Consider the following 18,821-nt stretch of genomic DNA (forward strand, 5'->3'; position numbering starts at 1 on the left):
ACACTTGCTATAGTCAAGTTGTTCTCAATAAACTTATAAAGAAAATCATTTTATCCCCAATTAAGCTAAGGACACAGAAGTGAGAGCAGTTAGATAACTTTTCTGAGGCCATTTGGCTAGTAAGTGGATGAAGGGAGATTCAACTTCAGACACCTGGTTTCAGGGCAATCACCTCATTCGGTGTGCTGTATGAAAACTACTGAGATATATGTAAAACCCAGATAAACCCTCCTTCACACCTGTAATTGTACATAAAGGATATCATGTGTTTAGCAGACAGAGTAAAAAAAAAAAAAATCACAAACTAATGATGGTAACAGTAAAATTCTCAAGAAGAAACAATTTTTTTTCTAAATGAAATATTCTATATCACACTTAGAGATAAAAATGCTACTCTTTTAAAGCCAGATAATAATTTTATGTAAAAATCTAGTAGAATTCATTGAAAGGGCTGTGATGTCTCTGTAGATAGAGACTTTAAAATTAGGGAGGAAATAGCTGCTCCCACTTTGATAAATGAGCATCAGCACAGAGGAATTCAGAGGAAACGGTTCAGCCATTTCCACAGCTGGAGATCAAGAACCACAAAGGAAAAAAATTATAGAGGAAAGCAGATGGGAAACAACAAGCATTTACAAAACAAACATTTTGGGAAACACTATGAGCCCATCCAATCCCATCCACCCACGGGATCCTTCTTTAGCCTGTTGGACTGATTGAATTACTCTGAACACAACGAAGAAAACAGAAATGTTGCTGTATATGTATCAGTGACAATAACACACTATGGAATAATAAAGTTCTAAAAATCCTTACAGTATAGTATACATATGTAATATGTCAGACACACACACACACACACACACACACACACACACACACACACACACGCCCCCATACCTCATCCTACACCCAGTATGAGGATATATGAAAGGCTATAAATCAAATCTTAGGAGTGCTTGACTCTCGGTACATAACATTTTGTTTTGCTAATTTGCATTTTCTGATTTTTCTATAATGAACAGGAATTGATTTAGTAAGAAAAACTACTAGTATTTTGTATCCTTTATTTAATGAGCACTTATACATGACCCATTATGTGCGGGCACTATATTAAACCAGTTCCATAATCAAAATGTAACACTTCAATTATATAAAATAAATTTGCATAAAGCATCCCATGAATCAAGAACTTAAAAATGCAACGTTTGATTGCATTGAACAAATGCAATTCAATTGCAATTGAATTGATGCAATTTCTCAGCCCCTACCCATACCTTCAGCTCCCCAATCTGCTGCTTGACAGTTTCAAGATCTGTTCCAATTGCAGACAATGAAGCCAATTTGCCACCTGCAATATCTACCCAGTCGAATATTGCCTGAAAAACACGTTAGGTCATGTTATTATAAGAGTATATTTGAAATTACTACAACACCTCAAGTGCGATAGAAAAGTATAATCATAAATCTATAAAGATATTAAGCAATGAGCCTGTTTTACAAATAAGATAAAAGTGGCAATATACTGGAACAGTTATCCCAAATATGAAATAGATGAAACCTCCAATTTTGCATCCAAATTTGCAGAAGAAATTCTATCTTGAATAGAATCTTAGAATATTGAGAACTTTCAAGAAAAGTCTATTTGAAAAAAAAACGTTTTATAAATTCACCACACAAAATAAAATTCTCTGTACTCTGTCTGCCTAAAAGGCAGATTGTATAAATATATTGAAAGAAAAAGATTCAAACCCATCTGTTCATTCAAATAATCAAGAAGTTTACTGTTTGGCACGTGAAACAATTTGTCTCAAGTAAACTCTTCTGTATAACTGAGATTAGCATTAAAATCCTGCATGTATAATGATCAAGACCATTATTCTGAACTGCGACAAAACTTCAAAATCTCCTATCTTCTTGTTCGTTTTAGGCAACACAAACAATCTAAAAAGGCTCCACTCACATTTTTTTTTTTCCAGGTTCTGAATACACAAAATTATTCTGCCATTTAATGAAGTTGCCAGGCCATACAGTACTGAGAAAAAAACCTTGGGAAATATCTGGTAGTTTAAACTGATCATGATAAACCCTAAGAACTTAAGCAGCAACTTGGGAAATAAAATGCATTTCACTTTACAATCAAACCTTGAAACCTCTGGCGTGTCTGCAGCTTTGGACACTTACCTACAGCTCTTTTAATCCATCACTGCCTTTCATCCCCACACAGGTGATGCTACTGACCTAGGACCAGCAGGACCTGTGATGGGCCTTGTTTTTCTAGCAACAGTGATGAGACAAGCCTTCGTGTCCAGCTGTGAGCCTGACCTCCTGGGGCTAACGGCTGCAATGGTGGCAGAGCCATCTCCAGCCCCGGGAGAGGATACAACCTCTGTGACCCACCAAACGAATGTGAAAATCACGATCTGGCCTCACAGACGGACGTAGAGCCTGACTGGTTACTGGCCACTGCTATCCAACCAATAAATTATCACTTCGCTTAAAAAAAAAGAGGGGGGTGGTTATAATAAGGTGTCACTTGTAGTGAATTTTTTTATATATTTGCCAAGTTTAAAACACTTCTCTGCTGGCATAAAGCTGGGCTTGGGATATTTATTTTTATAAATATAGAAATGAAGTGGCCTAGTAAAAGGGAAAAGATGTTCTCATCTGAGCTTTAAAAATAATATTCTCTTGGTGTTATGGAAATACTTAGAGAGGCCTTTTCCATATGGTTGGATGAAGGGTTCAACCCCTGACAGTCTGTTAGGAAATGGAATAAAGTTAAGGAAGGTAGGGAGAGAAATATCCCTGAGTTGGCCTCAACTGACAGGAGAATTTTTAATATTAAAAAAATAAACTTAAAAACTAGTTAATGAAGTGAATGAGAACCCTTGAGGGATGTGAAAAACAACCATCAAAAGGAATTATATACATGGGAAAGAAGAAAACACTTTTTGCATGACAGATTATGACCTAATAAAATAGAAATCTATTTTAGTTCACCGGGAACACTGGCTTCAAATCAAATTTCTTTACATCTGACTTGTGCTACGCTTGGTGATATTTTTAGATAGTGTTTACCCCTTTCATCTTATTCCACTCAACTCTAGAGCAGAACTCAGGCTCAGCTCCATTCCACTGTCTGGTGTTGAGCCATTTATGAAAAATACTGCGACTTTCACTTTAAAAAGTTAAAATATTTCCTTTCAAAGTAAATTACACTGAATGTGTGTATAAGAATGTGTTTAGGGGTATATATGAATCTGTACATATCTCCAGTGTCAGAAATCTCTTCAAAAAGGCAAAGCATGAATTGAAGCAGGTGAGTTAACTGCATCACACTTGCAGCTCTGGGGACATACTGATGCGTGAATTTGTAAGCATCACTTATCACCTGATCCCTCCCTCCAGGAGACCCTGCAAGCCTTACCTGCAGTCCATCCTGGTACTGAACAGCAGCCTGCATTGCCTCCTCAAGTCTGTCCACCCGGTCTTTCCAAGCTTTATTTAGAGAATCCCAGGCTGAATTTAACTGCAATGTAAATATTAGAACTCTTTCAGTATCATATGCTAAGTTTCCAACTACTTCTATCAAATATGCTTTAGTTAGCAAAATCCTTTTAAAAAACCATTCTGATAAGAGTAGAAAATATGCAGGTTTTACCTCGTCTATACTCTTCTTAACAATGGGTTTGTCGGGTTCCCCGCAAGCGGCAATGAGTTCAGAACCCAGGTTAATAACCATATCCAGCTCTTCCTGCAATCCATCTATCTCCTCCCTTATGACCTAGAATAAGAAATGGCAGCCTTACTTTTAAGCCAAACCACAATGAAACTAAAAAGATGCACACAGACATTGATGGTAGTTATTTCTAGGAGGCAGGATTGTAATCAATTTTTATTTTCTTCGTTCTGTTTTCTAAGTTTTGGCACTAAATTTTTTCAACAAGGGAACACAAGAGCCATTTTAAAGAAAAAACAGTGTCCTTCGAGGAACAAATGTCAAATGCTTATTACAAAGACAGTATTTAGGAAATAATTCCATGTAACATATACCAGAATAAGTCTTTCAAAAAAAAAAAAAATCAACAATACTGAAAAGCATGGAAAGCCATTTTGTTTTTGTTTTTTAAACCAACTAGTTTGGCAATACACATTTAAAATAGACATAAGTATCATATGAGTTCAGAGACTTCACACAAATTAATGTAATTTGCTTAGTAGATTTAGGATAATCTAACTCTAGATTTTCATTTTTACCCCAGGACATGTAAAGTACCAAAAAAACAAACAAACAAAAACTATGACAGAAATGCAGTGTTCTACCTTGCTTTCATTTTCTTGGTTAAATACACTTATTCATTCAAGATGCATTTATTTACCAAGGATGAACGTGCCCCAAACCAGGCATCGGAGATACAGAGAAAATTAGATATGACTATTCCACTCAAGGGGCTCTGAGTCCACTGGGAAAGACAGAGGTACAGTCAACGATAAGTCATGCTCTGCGTTAAGTCCTTTGCGTGATGAGAAGGTTATGGGGATGGACTAACTCAGCTGAGTATACAAGAGGGTGGAGGGTGGCAGTCCAACTGAACCTTGAAGCTTGAGTGGGATCTGCCAAGGAGAGTGGCAGGAAAGATATTCTAGGGTAAGGAAGTAAAATGTGCAAAGATTCAGATGCTAGAAAGAGCACGGCAGCTTCAGAGAAAGCCATAAGAGAAGGAGCTTGGTAAAGGAGCAGTAGGAAAAAAAAATGGCTTTGGAAACACAGGCCTGGGCTAGGCTGGGATGGAAAAGGTTGATACCGTGTTCCAGGGAGTTTGGACTTTAGGCAGTAGGCAGTGGACGCCTCGAGGGCTTTTAACCAGCAGGACAGCAAGAGGAGATCTAGAGGGACAACGGGCAACAAGGATAGAGGCTGGCGGGAAGAGAGACTCCACAGGCAGGGGTACCGCTCAGATTACTTTCTTAGACAAGAAAGAGAGATGACGAGGCCCCGAAGTAAGGCAGAAACAATGGGGGTGGAGAGAAACTTTCTAAATCAACATTCTCCATGGGAAACCTGTGGGTGGACTCTGGCCCCTACTACATCTCTGCGCATTCCACTTTCAGAACCAAATATAAATTCTAATAGCGTAATTCCAAATATTTATACCAAAGGAATCCAACATTCATGCTACCACAACTTATTTTTTAAACTTTAAATGAGATTCTCTGCTTACCTCTGCTGCTTCTTGCTGTTGTTTTACTACCGAGGGATCGATCCCAGGATCCTCCAGATCCCGGATGAAGTCTTGAGTATCTTTAATGGTAACCACCAGTGACATGTGATCACACCAGAACTTCTCTGCTAATTCCATCACATCCAGTAGCTTGGCTTCCCTTTCTTCCACCAGTGTGTGTATGTTCTCCCAAATGAAAACCATTTGGTCTAGCTTATCCTGAACAGCTACAGAGCAGAACAATATCAAAAAGACACACCCTGTAAGCAATAAAGCACAACGTTCTAATTCACACAGGAACAATCATTCAATTTTCCAAGGATCTAAACCTGGACCAAATTTGGGTTGAGCCCAGTCTAGTGGGTATCACTGGGCCCAGTGGCCTTTCCAGGCAAATACAGGACCTGAGGGTGTGCTGCTCCTCCTGAACCAAGGTTTCCTGACAAAAGACAACGCTCAGAGGAGACCTGAGTTCACCAAGGCTGGCCTTAGTATATTCTTTACGCTCTCCAAACCAAGAATAGAGATGTCTGCTTAATCTCAGGAACACAACAAAGTAGGATACATATTTTGGGCTTACTTCTAGTGTCCTCTTACCGTGAATTTCCACTGACCTCTGCACAGGCCCTTCCTTTTGACCCCAGCTCAGACACTTAAGGTGCTTGGCTAGTGTCCTGGTTGCCATTTCTGCGGCTATGGGACAGAGTACCCATGACATAAAGTAGTGTAGTCAGAGGAAAAAATACCCCTAGGTTTGGTCTTATTAGCATTATGCTTTAACCAACTGATTTAAAGGGCCCAGAGAACATATGGTTTTTGTATCATGGCACATGTTGTAGTTACTCAACTGATTTCACAAACACAGGAAGACATTAACAAGGGACTGGTGTGCACAGCCCCTCCACCCCCAAACATGTCACATCTGCAATACCTTTTCTAAAATCTGGCGTGTTGATATGCAACTGGACTGTCAAGGAACATTCACAATTGTTTTGAGTAAAGTTCAGTGGTTCCCTCATCCTGAAAGGATTACCTTTGGCAGATATGTCTTTGTCAGTGCCCTGGGACCGAGCGATCATCTCCTCTCCCCTCTGCCTGAGGGTCTCGTACAGAGGCTGCAGCTTCTCCATGTCCACCGCCACGTTCTTATTCTCACTGACCTGCTCCTTGATCTTCTCCACCTCTGCTGAGATGGAAGGCGGCTGCCGCAGACGCTCCACCACGCGCTCCAGACTCTCCAGGATCTGGTCGATCTTGTCGTGGAACTGGGAGTGAAAGAGAAGGGCCATTTATGGGGGGAAAAGACCTGTGACGCCAAGGGTGGGATTTAAAATGATAACACACCTATCTAATGTCACAGTCAAGAATGAATCCTTGGCCTTTCTGTTAACACATCCATCCAAAGAGTTATATCCAGCTGGTGTGTGAAGACATTCCTAAAATCACAACTCATATGCACCTCTCTGTGTCACACTGCTTATGGGGATGGGACTGCTTCTTGCAAATAACTGAGTAAATTCATTAAGAAACTGTATTATGTTAATATATAATTGGACCACTTGACAGCAGCATTTTACTAGTGCTTCATCTTATCATAATTCAAATTAACTTTGAAAATTAGGTTCAATAATCTGGGTGTTTGTCTATCAACACTGATAGTTCTATTCACTTTTACTGATTATTTTGGCATCCTCAAAAAGTTATATTATTAAATGTAAAATTCATGGGCAGTTTGATGAGGTGTGATGAAGGATTTCTTAAGTTGTGAGTTTCCTGAACTAAAAAATGTTAAAAAGTTAAAAAAACCCAGAAACCTTCCTGATGTTGTAATGGAAGTTTATATTTAATTCCTGGCCAAACACATAGTCAGATCCATGAAAGAATTTTAAATTTCCACTAGCTAAGGCACCACAGACAATGAAGCAAAGTTACGAACACTTGTTCATTTATAGATTCCACACTATCCTCAACATTAAAGGAATCATCAGTCAGGATTACAGAAAATGGACCACTCTCATGCCAGTGTATCTAACGATAAAAACCAAAACCTTCAAACGGAAATCTGTAGGTGACTGCAAATCAACTTCTTGAAAAGGTATTTTCGAAACGAGAAAAAAAAATCGATTCCCAACTGCATACGTTTTCCTTCTTATCAGCTAGCATTCATAGTCTTTCTTCTTATTGCCGTCTTGGGAATGTTTCATTAATGATGATAATAACACTTCTTTTCATCTCTTCCAATGGCAAACACTGCATTCTACTCTGGACGGACACTTATTTAGGTATCTGGACAACGATTGACAGCTCTATGTTTCTTAAATCATTGAAAATTATGTTTTTATTTATATATAGCAGGCAGAGAAATATAAGGATCGGACCCCGGCAATATCACCTCAGAGACCAAAACGTCAATACTCAAGAGTTAATGCAGTGTGAAACAATTTTAAGCTGGCATTGAATCAGCAGATCCGGAAATGTCTTTCCACACTCTGCTGTCGGGGAGAGACCGTCGCACTGCTGGTGCAAAGCGTTACCTGAGCGGACTGAGAAATGGCTTCATCCAGCGCCACAGCCCGCTTTTTGACATCTTCTTTAATTTGACTGTAGAGAGTGTCAGCAGCCACCGTACTTCTCTTGGATAGAAAAGCCTTCCCTCGGGCTCAATTCCAGTAACTGCGGCCCCCCAGTTTGTTCATCTTATCTATATGCGGCTTGTGTTCGGCTTATCCAACTCCGCAGTTGCTATAACAAAGCAAACAGCGTCTCAGTTTCTCAGAGGCACACCTCCACGGTACAGCTGTCAACATCCCCAGCGCATCCAGCTGGCCAGAAACTCCAGACAAACACCCTCCCTTCACAAGGCACTGAACATACAACCCTCTGCCAGGAAGAGATCCCCTGACACAAAGATTAAACAACAGTCTGGTCACGTCAAAGTCCTTTTCAGGGCACATGCAAAAATGCTGGATGAGTGAAATAATGAATCCCAGTTCATTACGACTTTCCTACCAAGAGCAGTACAGTCTGACAAGAGTATTAGCCAAGGGTCATACTACATGAAAGGATTATGAACTCACTACGTCCCAACCTACAGAGACCGAGCCATAACTCTCTGTATTCCTTTCTGCACACTCATGATACATACAAAAATTATTCAAAAGGAAGGAAGGGAGAGGGAGGGAGAGGAAGAAAGGAAGAGGAAAAAAGCACAGTAGAAGGTAGACACAATGCTGAGAGAGAACAATGACAGATAAAGCTAAGTTAGGGGGATTTAAGCCCACAAGGGATTGTCATTACATTATATGTAAACCAATATAAAATATGTCCATATATATTACATTATATATCTGTGAGTCTGTTCTATGTACATATATGATATGTATGATATATAAACATAAACAAATCTATTTGTATTTATTTTTAAATGTTAATGGCTGCAAGGATAATCAATGCATCAAATACACAGCTGTATACTGAGCATTATCTATAAAGTGTATTTAAGGAAAAATATGTGACCTATGAATATTCTGCATAATACAGTATCATCTAATCAAGAGATACAATGATACTGATGCTAATGAGGGGGTGTGGAATCCAGGTGGAGCCCCATTCCTTCTAGGGAAATGGATCAATCTGGAATCTTTACACTCCACGGAATCCAGGGTCTCCCGTGACTGCCCGCAGGTTTCTCTGAGGCTGACCTCCGTGCAGCATTGACGTGCCCTCTACTGTAATCCATTATTCACGAGGTTCCCTAACCAGCAGTTTCTCGTCCTCACCAGAAGATGTGTCTCCAAACTGTTTGCTATCCAGCCCCTAAGAAAAGCCTCTCTGAGAGAAATTATATTCAGGAAAGACAGTGGAGAGGAAAGCGATCTTTCCCTGTAAATATTTTAACTTCCATCATTCATCAAGCAGAATCACCAGGACGGCCACATACCTGGATTTTTATTAAAAGTGCCACTAAAATCAGTCATAGAAATTATTTCCCAAGTGGTTGAGAAAACTGGTTCATTACATCATGAACAATCCCCAATGTACTATCTCTATTTTTGAAGTTTTTCTGAAGACGGTCTCAAAACTCTTTTGGAAAAGAGCTAAATAAACACAAATTCAACTTGTAAAAAAAAAAAAAGGAGGAACGTCTACTGAATCTAACATGCTCCTCACAGGCCCTGGGTGGTCCAGGCTGTGATTTCCTACTTGTGTTTTACATTGTTTGGTATCTTCATGCTGTTTTACAGAATGGAGGTGGTGACGGTAAGACCAGCCGCCACGCAATCTCATGGAGAAGAAACGTGTCACACGAGCTCTGGCTTCAATATTCTCGAAGGCATGTTTGAAAAACAAGCTCACGCTTTGATGACCAAGAGACTCTCAGTAAAGTGAGGAATCTCTGCTGAGAGTTCTTGAGTGGCCTGTAGTCTAAGTAGATCTCACCTGTGTAGCATCACCATGAGACACCTTTGCTGGGAAGTAGCCAGATGAGCCTTCTTAAGACCATTCCATGACAGACAAGAAAACAGCCACGGGATATCTACTTGGGGATGTGTGCACATGGAGAAAAGGGCCCAACAGGAGATGTCTTTTGCCTCATAGGTAACAAAATGATTCTTGGCAGCTATCCTAAGAGTCCACTCATGCTGGAGATACTTAATGTGAACTTAAAAGAGATCTATCATTTATTTATAACATGGCTCTCGGGGTCATTTTTCATTCCTGGCTAGAATGAACTAGAAGATGTTCCCAAGAACAGTGAAGAGGATGCTGTAAAGTTGCAGAAGAAATGCTGCAAATATTCTGAACAATTTAGCTTGAACAATTTGAAGACTTGGCTACGAAGTTTTGAAGCTCCCTTTCTACATAAAAATCATACATTTGTTTTGAGAACTGAAAGATGACGCCAAACAAGAAAATTAACTCAATTTTGAAATTTTCCATTCAGTAATGATCCTTTTCATCCTATTTGATGTTATGCTAGAAAACAGCTATTCAGATCTCACTTCAGAGTAGAAGAAATCCATGAAACATTTTATACTAAAAATCATTCAGTGGGTAGGCATCAGGATTTCTCCCAAAAATAACCTTTCTACTAAAATTAAATTTAATTATACATAGTTTATAAGTCTTTCTCCCACTGAATTATTTAGATAGAATGCCATAAAATTTCCATTTTGCATTAAAGTGTTCTCTAAAGCTCTTCTAAACAAATACTTAGAGATAGTCTTCAATGTCAATACACTAAAAAAGTAAACAAATAAGATTAATAAGTATGTTACATACTTCAAACAATGATGTAACATATCCTGAGTTAAACTTTACACACGCACACACACAATGATTAGTCTCAGGGTACATCTTGTACAGATCTGGGAGAGCAACTAGGTTCACAAGGTCATAAATAACAAGAATTCCAGACTTTCTTCTGACAGTCTTGAATTCTCTCACTCAAACCCCTGCAAAATTTTAAGCTACATTAACATTTTGGAGACTACTGAAATGAGGGCTTCATAATGCCATTTTATGTGTTTAAAACGTGACATATTTGTAGATGGAAATATACTCTCTCATTTACTCATGTAAACTTATAGAAGCAGAGAACTTCAAAAGATTTCCATGTACAAAAGGAAAAGAAAAAAAAAGTGGGGGGACAATTTGTCTTTAAATTTCAGCATTTTTTCCTTTTCACAGAATTCGATTTCACAACAATGCTATTTTGACGTATTTGTTATAGCGTACATTCTCTCCAAGCTCAATGGCCTTGTCTGTTTGATGTTGCTTCCATGTATTTCTACCTTTTGCTTACATTCTGGATGGCTCTAACCACTAGATATTAGTCAAATTACTGTACACTGAAAGCAATTCAACATGATCAGTTGAAAGTACTTCGAAAGCTTATTTCGTTAACATTTTAAAACAAGGATTTTGTTTCTGTACTCAGTTTACACTGCATACTACTGGGTAAAAGCTGTGACATCATGATGACATAACACAGTGTGCCTGCCCACATGAGTCGTCCCACTGCAAAACTGGACAACCGGGCAGCAACTCGGAGGTAAGCAAACTGTGCAGACCAGAACGCTAAAAATTCCTCATCACAGAAGGTGTCTGCATTAGAAACACCCTAAAAATCGTGATTCTCTTCCCATGGGGTCTCCAGCACTCTCTCTGGCACCAAGCTTACACGATGTTCTTCCTGCTGTTGCCTCAGGGTTTCGTACTCCAGGGCGGGGGCAGGAAGCTGAGTGATGATCCTCTGTATGTCTATCAGCCACGGCCAAAGTTCTTCGTATGTTTCCCAGAACTGGTTAACCAGGGACTGTGCCCGTTCTAACTGCAGATACCTCTCTGAGTTTGTCTGGCAGATGGCATCATAGTTCTTCAATACCTTGTCCAGTTTTTTCTAGAAAATCAGATGATAAAATGTGTTTAACCAGACAGGCAGGCCAAGGAACACGTATATATACTCCAGAACGCTTGTCCAGCACAATATACCTGGTGCAGAGTAAGCACTCAACAATGCATAGTAAATGAATAAATCAACAGAGGCTAGTTAGATTTTAATTGCTTCTATGTATAAAAGTTCATTTTAAATTAAAGAAAGGCCCTCCCATGTTGTTGCATAAGGAAGTCCCTCTTTTTCAAGGCTGAATAATATTCCATTGTATGCTAATGGTGTGCTCTTACTACAATAAAAAAAATTTCATTTACACATGTAGAAAATAGCAAAAATGTAAAAAATGTCTTGAAAGTACAACTGGAGATCAGGCTGATAAAGGATGATATATTCCTGTAGTGGATTTCTATGCAGTTGTCAAAAATCAGGGGATTTGATGACATGGAGAACTTCAAAAAAAAAAAAAAAAAATTAGGTGACAAAACCACAAAAAATAAATAAATAAAATGCCTCAAGTTTGTATGACTAAGACACTTAGCTCTCCAAACGTAATAAGTAAAATTCTCCAGCCATTCTTCTAGGTCTTCTAGGTGAGAGAAAGGTCTGGCATGAGCCTGGCAACACTGACATTACTTTCTGTTAAAACATAAGGACTCTCTTTCACAAATGAAATTCTAAGAGGAACTGCTGGTCAGCAAAATTAATTACATAGATGAGAAGCAAAATAGAACATTATGCTATCCACTGATTTTATGGGGTGGTCACCGAGATCTCAATTATGGTACAAATTCACTTCATAATCCAAAAGCAAAAGATAAAGCACAACAGCAATCCCATAAACCACAGAATAACACAAAAATTCTCTCACGATCATCTGTATTTTTCACACCAGAATCTTCGCAAAAATAATAAAGATTAAATTATAAACAAGTGAAGTGTCACTGCAGAGTATTTAAATAAAAGATTAAGTATTAATATACAGTGCACATTCTATTATTTGCCTATGGTATACCTTAAAATCAATGCACCGTCTTTTAAATGTGATCTTACGCATATACATTTGTATGTACTGTTTTTGCCATGGGATATTTTCCTAACAGAAGCATTAATATACATTAATTTATTTAGGCTTCTCAGATGTCTGAATATGAATTGAACTAAACATTTTTATTTATGGCTGGTTTTCCATCAATGTAAAGGATCGTTAAAACTACATAAACTGAACACTTCCTTAATGATTCCGCTCCTTTTTTTCCTATACAGATTACTGTAACTTTATACAGAATGAATTTCAGTTAGAGAGAACCACATATTTTGAGTTTTGTTTCAGCTCCAGCGGCCCCAATGTTCCTGAAGCCTATAAACAACAGCTGTCATACAGAATAACAATTTATACTGATAATAACAGTGATAATACAGAGAACATTAATTGGATGCTTAATGTGTCCCAGTTACTCAAGGACTCAAACCTTAACAGCTTTTCTGTCTATTAAAAAGGATTATCCCCAGGGTGATTCCCTTAAGGAGTATTCCTTTCACTGTTATTCTATAAGCTTGAAAAATGCCTTATTTGAAACTAATGATTTAGCTGTTTAAACAGCAGCTGTGGATAAAGGAAAAGCGCTTTTTTCAGAGTGAAAGCCCCACACATGCTGTTTGCTCACAAGTCTCACATCAGTCACATGGACGAGATCATACCTTCATCGGCTGCTTTTCCTCTTCACTGCATGTGCTCATGATTTTATGTCCAGATTTAACAAGCTCATCAATAATATCCTTGTGTCGTAAAATCTCCATGGTGAATGTCTGTATTTACCAAAACAAAGATTTTTTTTTTTTTAAAGAGTGTATGACTAAAACAAAAACAATTAGGCAAAGCAGTTAAAATGACCAAGTTACATTCAATCATGCAAGTGCATTTCCTTGGAGCACACTGACAAACCATGTAGATGCAACTGGAAATGTGTGTCTTCACCTTTTGAACCTGCAGCTGAGCGGAGGTCTGGTCTTGCTCAAGCCTGATGTCACCCAGAGATGTCAATTTTTTGTCTGTTTCACTAATCCAGGCTAACTCTGCATCAGCCGCTTGGTCAAACTAAACAAAAGATAAATAATCAGGTCAGCAAGTTCCTGTAACTGGTGCCAGAGAAATACCTATCTACATTTCTTTCAAATATCCTTATCACACAAATGGAAAATGTGAGCTTGTCTCTTCATGGCAACCTGAAATAATCCATGATAGTGACTGATGTTATAAAGAAAGGAGAACTTTCCACAGAGGAAGTAAACACAACCTCTTAAAACGTGCTGGATCCATAACACGGCATTCATGACATGAGGACAGCTAACACTGATGCCTTCTCTCTGGTGGTGGTAAGGATTTTCTCTTTAGCAATACTATACAAATTGTGCAGCACAGGGAACTCTACTTAATGCACTGTGGTGTCCTAAATGCGAGGGAAATCCAAAAGGGAGGGGATATATGTATATGTATGGCTGATTCATTTCGCTGTGCAGCAGAAGATAACGTAGCATCATAAAGCAACTATACTCCAATAAAAATTAATTAACAAAAAAAATCATAGTGTGCTCACGATCCTGTACTGCAATAACTGAAGAAAATGAGGAACTCTGCATCTTTCTGACATGGAAAGAGATCTGGAAAAAAAATACTATACAAATTGAAAAGCTATAGAAGTCAGTAGCTGGACACCATCTTTAAATCACTTCATCCTTCACTTTATCACATTAATATGATATGCAGGTAGCATGCTGTTATCAAAGTACAAAATCCCTAGCAAAAAAGAATGACATATTCCCATTTATTTACTCTGTGTGTATATGGAAAATACCTTTCTATGTATGCCGAGTATACCCCCAAATGTCTCATGTATCATTCTTTTACATCTCATCTAATAACAGCAGAAAACATTTTCAAGAGAATTCTTAAATATTTCAAGAGATTTTCTTTTCTTGAGCATAACAATAATTCATGGTAGAAATTTGTGAAGTATGGAAAAATATACAGAAGAAAATTAAAAGCTGGAGTTAATACCGTTGGTATTTTAGTGAATTTTCTTCCAGAAGTTGAGACCTAGAAAGCTCTGGGATAATACTGTATAAACAGTTTCATATCCTGCTTTTTCATTTATCATGAACATTTCCCATGTCATATAAATGTGATTTTTAAAATACCATCATTGTATTCTAGCATACCTGGATATTTTCACTTAGGTTCTCTGCATTTTTTCACTATTATATAAACAAGCCTGTAATGAATATCCTTGTATATAAATCTCTGTTGGCATCTCTAATTAGTTCCTTAGGGTAGATTCCTAGAAGTTGACTTCTAAGTCAAAGAGCACAAACATTTTCAATACCTTGCATCAGATAAACCCCATGCCTTCCAGTTACCATAAATGAGTACAGAGGGCAAGTGACACCACAGCACCAACCATAAATGGTAACTAACAAAGCCTCAGTGGGAAAAGCGAAGGGGGATGGACGTTGTGATTTTCAAGTCCAGTACTGCCAGAACCTCTAATGTTTCAAGAGCACCTGGAAATCCAGATTGGGGTCAGGGGATAACTAAGGGAGGGGAGACAAGGGTGGAGGTAAGGAACTAAACTGGAAAACAGTTCGTACTTTTAAGACACTAGGCAACACTCCGCAGACTCACAGGAGGATGGGGTAGACCTACTTTTACCCTATCTCACAAGTACATCTCAGAGCCCTGGGCATTATACACTACGCATACAAGGAGCCTCCGGGAGGAGAGAGAAGAAAGCAGAGCTGCTATGAGTCTTGGACCCGAGGAAAAGCACGGGGGTGAGTTCCCTGGGTTTTCTTTGGCTTCCCATACCCTGGACTGGATGCTGGAGAAACTGCCACCCAGGAGTACCCAGAGGTGCGGAAAAAGCCCCAGGAAAACCTGTCTCCAGTCAAAGGAGCAGGAAAGGAGCAGCCTTGCAAGACAGAAAACTTATAGACAATAACCATTCTACTCCAACCAAACACCACAGAAAAAAGCCTTGGCCTCCCCACATTGCTGCCAAGCAAGGCTGAACGGGGAGCCCAGATTTCCACCCTCCTGAGCCTGGGCCCGACACCCCTGCCAGGGTGATGTCAGCGAAGTCGGGAGCTGGAACTTTCACTCCCACAGGCGACCACAGACCCCTGCTCCCGGGTCAGTGGAGACCACAGGGGGAGCCTGGACCTCCCCCTCTCCTCAGGGTGGCATCAGGGAAAGCCTGTGGACAGTCAGGATTTTCACCATGGTGTCAGGGAGCTGGAACTCCCACTCCCACCCAGCAGTGAGCGGCCCCACCCTTAGGTGTCCCACGAGGCTGCCTGGGGGACCTGGGATCTCCCTCCACCTGGCAGCATCCCCGTTGCCTCTGCCAGAGCGGTGTCAGGAAAGCCAGCTAAAACAGAAGGCTTAATGAAGACCCAAGACACACAACACCGAGAACCCAGAAGAACTCAAACCGAATTAAAGAGGATTATCAGCAGAGGCTAATACCTAGAAGACGATGTGAGAATTATCTGGCAGGTTTTAAAGTAGCCATGATAAAAATGTTCATGAGCAATTTCAAACGCAGTGGAAATGAGGGAAAAATTAGAAGGCCTCGGGGCTTCCCTGGTGGCGCAGTGGTTGAGAATCTGCCTGTCAGTGCGGGGGACGCGGGTTCGAGCCCTGGTCTGGGAGGATCCCACATGCCGCGGAGCAACTAGGCCCGTGAGCCACAACTACTGAGCCTGCGCGTCTGGAGCCTGTGCTCCGCAACAAGAGAGGCCGCGATAGTGAGAGGCCCACGCACCGCGATGAAGAGTGGCCTCTGCTTGCAAATTAGAAGGCCTCAGCAACAAAATAGCAGGTCTCAGCAAAGACACAGAATATACGAAGAACCAAATGGAAATTTTTAGAACTTAAAAATGTAATAACTGAAATAAAAGCTCAGTGGATGAGACCAAGGAAGAGGACAGAGGAAAGAATGAGTGAAGCAGAAAACAGAATCACAGAAATCACCCAGCCTGAATAATAGAAAATAGACTGAAAAAAATGAACAGAGCCCAGGGCCTGAGGAACTATAATAAAAGAAAATTCAAGTCACTGAGTCCCAGAAGGAGAGGAAAAAGTGGCTGTGGCTGGAAAGTACTCAAACATTCTTGAAATAATAAAGTTAGAGAAATGGAGACCAGATTTGTGGCCAGAAATTGAGGAGGAGGCAGAGGTGGGAGGGGACGGGTGTGGCTATAAAAGGGCAGCATGAGGGGTCCCTGTGACGGAAACGTTCCCTGTCGTGATGGCAGCCGTGTCAATTCCCTGCTCATGATGTTGTACCATAATTTTGCGAGATGCTACCACTGGGGAAACTGGGTGAATGGTACAACGGGACCTCTGTATTCTGTTTTACAACTGCATGTGAATCTACAGTTATCTTAAAACAAGTTAATTGAAAAAAAAAAAAAACTCTGCGTGGGTAACCTCTCATCTGTAAGCCCTGTCTGCATTTTCTCTTTTAGATCTATGCTACCAAGTTGCCCTGGCTGTACTGATTCATATTCCCACGAGCAGAGTTTGGCTATCCCCTCATCAGAATGGGTTATATAATTTATTCTTTAATAATCTTTGTCAAACTTATCAGTGAACTTTTCTTAATTATAAGGGCATAACCTGCCAGTGCGGCCTGGCGCAAAAGACAGCACTGATTAAGTCATTGTGATGGTTCCAATCTCTCAGGTAAAAAATTACCAATTATATAAGTGAAAAATTCTTAATATTACTGAATTATTATTTGTTTACAGTTTTTTCTACCTATCATGAACCCACTAGCTTTCACCTTTACTAAGTAATGAATGAGTAAATGAATACTAAAGCTATCTGTAGGTCAAGTTCTTTTAGTCAACAAGTTTAGATAGAAAAAAATTTAGATAATCATCTAAATATGGGCCAAAGCAGAAGTATAACAGGGGTTAAAATAATACTTTTACATTTACCTTTAAAAACCAATGGCATAAAGATATGAAAAGGAAGATACGGTGTAACAGACCTTTACTTAATCTCTAGAAGGGCTACCGAACAAAATCTGAATATAAACCAACATCTAACCAAAAATCATGCAAAGTCAGGCTGCTCTGAGACTCCTCTGGTGTCCGGGCAGCCGTCACACTGTCATGTGTGAGGGCTGGACACATATCCCAAGGGTCCTCCTCCAAGTGTCACACGTCTGAGAGGACCGCTGACAGGCAAAGTTGCTCCAGACAGAAATGCAGAGCTTTAGTCGTCAGAGTGGGCGAGCAGCCCCATAAGGGTAGTACTTCTAAAATGACTCCGCACGTTTATATATTCAAGCAGAAGTCTTTCTCTTTCCTATGTTTCCCATAACGGCATGCATTGTTTTCTGAAGCCGCCTCGTGATTTGCACGTAGCGTTGTGAATCAATATTCTGCCCACTAATTCATTACTTTTGCTGCTACGGGGACAAGTCAGAACAATGTGGACTCCAGAAGGAATCTTGATAAGCCATTTGAAAAATTCTATCTTCATCTGGTTCAATAATTGTTACATGGCTTAGTTTCAAATGGAACTACTCATTAGCAATTGCTGATCAATGTGAAAAAGAAAAAAAATTTCATCAACTAATTCAGCAGCTTCAGATGTGGAAAAAGAAATCGTCACAACAAACAAGTGGAAGAGTCTGATCACTCGCTTTCAAGCCGCACATGGTGGAACTCCAGGGTAAAGCTCTACTATGTGATGCACTCAGCACAAAACTGAGAAAAAATAGTCCAGCCCTTTCTACCAGAGTGCAAATGCTGCAAGATATCAAGAATAAAATTTAACAGGAATGATTTTTTTTCTTCTACTGGTCCCTGAAAAAAATAAAGTGATGCCCCCACCCCTCTTGTTTGTGTTCAGGCTATTTTTAGGATTTATATGACAGTCCTCATAAAGAAAGGCAGATTGCTGGTGTTAATATGAGTTTAATAATAAGTCTCCCTTTCTGGAAGAAAAAAAAAACAAAAAGCATCCAATGAAAACCAGTATGATGATACTTTCTGGAAAAAAAAAAAAAAAAAAAAGCATCCAATGAAAACCAGTATGATGACACCATCCAAGTTGCCAAAAGAGAAAGCTGAAACTCAAACACTGTTTCTTGAACCAAGGCAAATATTTGCTCTGCTAAAAGAAAACA

The 18,821-nt window shown here is 39.6% G+C and overlaps 1 protein-coding gene across 1 annotated transcript in view; it reads right to left on the reverse strand.

Moving 5' to 3' along the window:
• Window positions 1–18,821, reverse strand: part of LOC118903071 (dystonin-like) — a 491,338-nt gene that overhangs the window by 47,292 nt on the left and 425,225 nt on the right. The window contains 11 exon segments of the mRNA XM_036867747.1: window positions 1,278–1,379; window positions 3,431–3,532; window positions 3,665–3,787; window positions 5,226–5,452; window positions 6,259–6,490; window positions 7,760–7,849; window positions 7,851–7,907; window positions 7,910–7,996; window positions 11,410–11,628; window positions 13,321–13,428; window positions 13,598–13,717. Coding sequence (XP_036723642.1) covers window positions 1,278–1,379; window positions 3,431–3,532; window positions 3,665–3,787; window positions 5,226–5,452; window positions 6,259–6,490; window positions 7,760–7,849; window positions 7,851–7,907; window positions 7,910–7,996; window positions 11,410–11,628; window positions 13,321–13,428; window positions 13,598–13,717 — 1,467 coding nt within the window.

The sequence above is a fragment of the Balaenoptera musculus genome, chromosome 11, assembly GCF_009873245.2.
Source record: "Balaenoptera musculus isolate JJ_BM4_2016_0621 chromosome 11, mBalMus1.pri.v3, whole genome shotgun sequence".
In the NCBI taxonomy this organism is placed as follows: domain Eukaryota; kingdom Metazoa; phylum Chordata; class Mammalia; order Artiodactyla; family Balaenopteridae; genus Balaenoptera; species Balaenoptera musculus.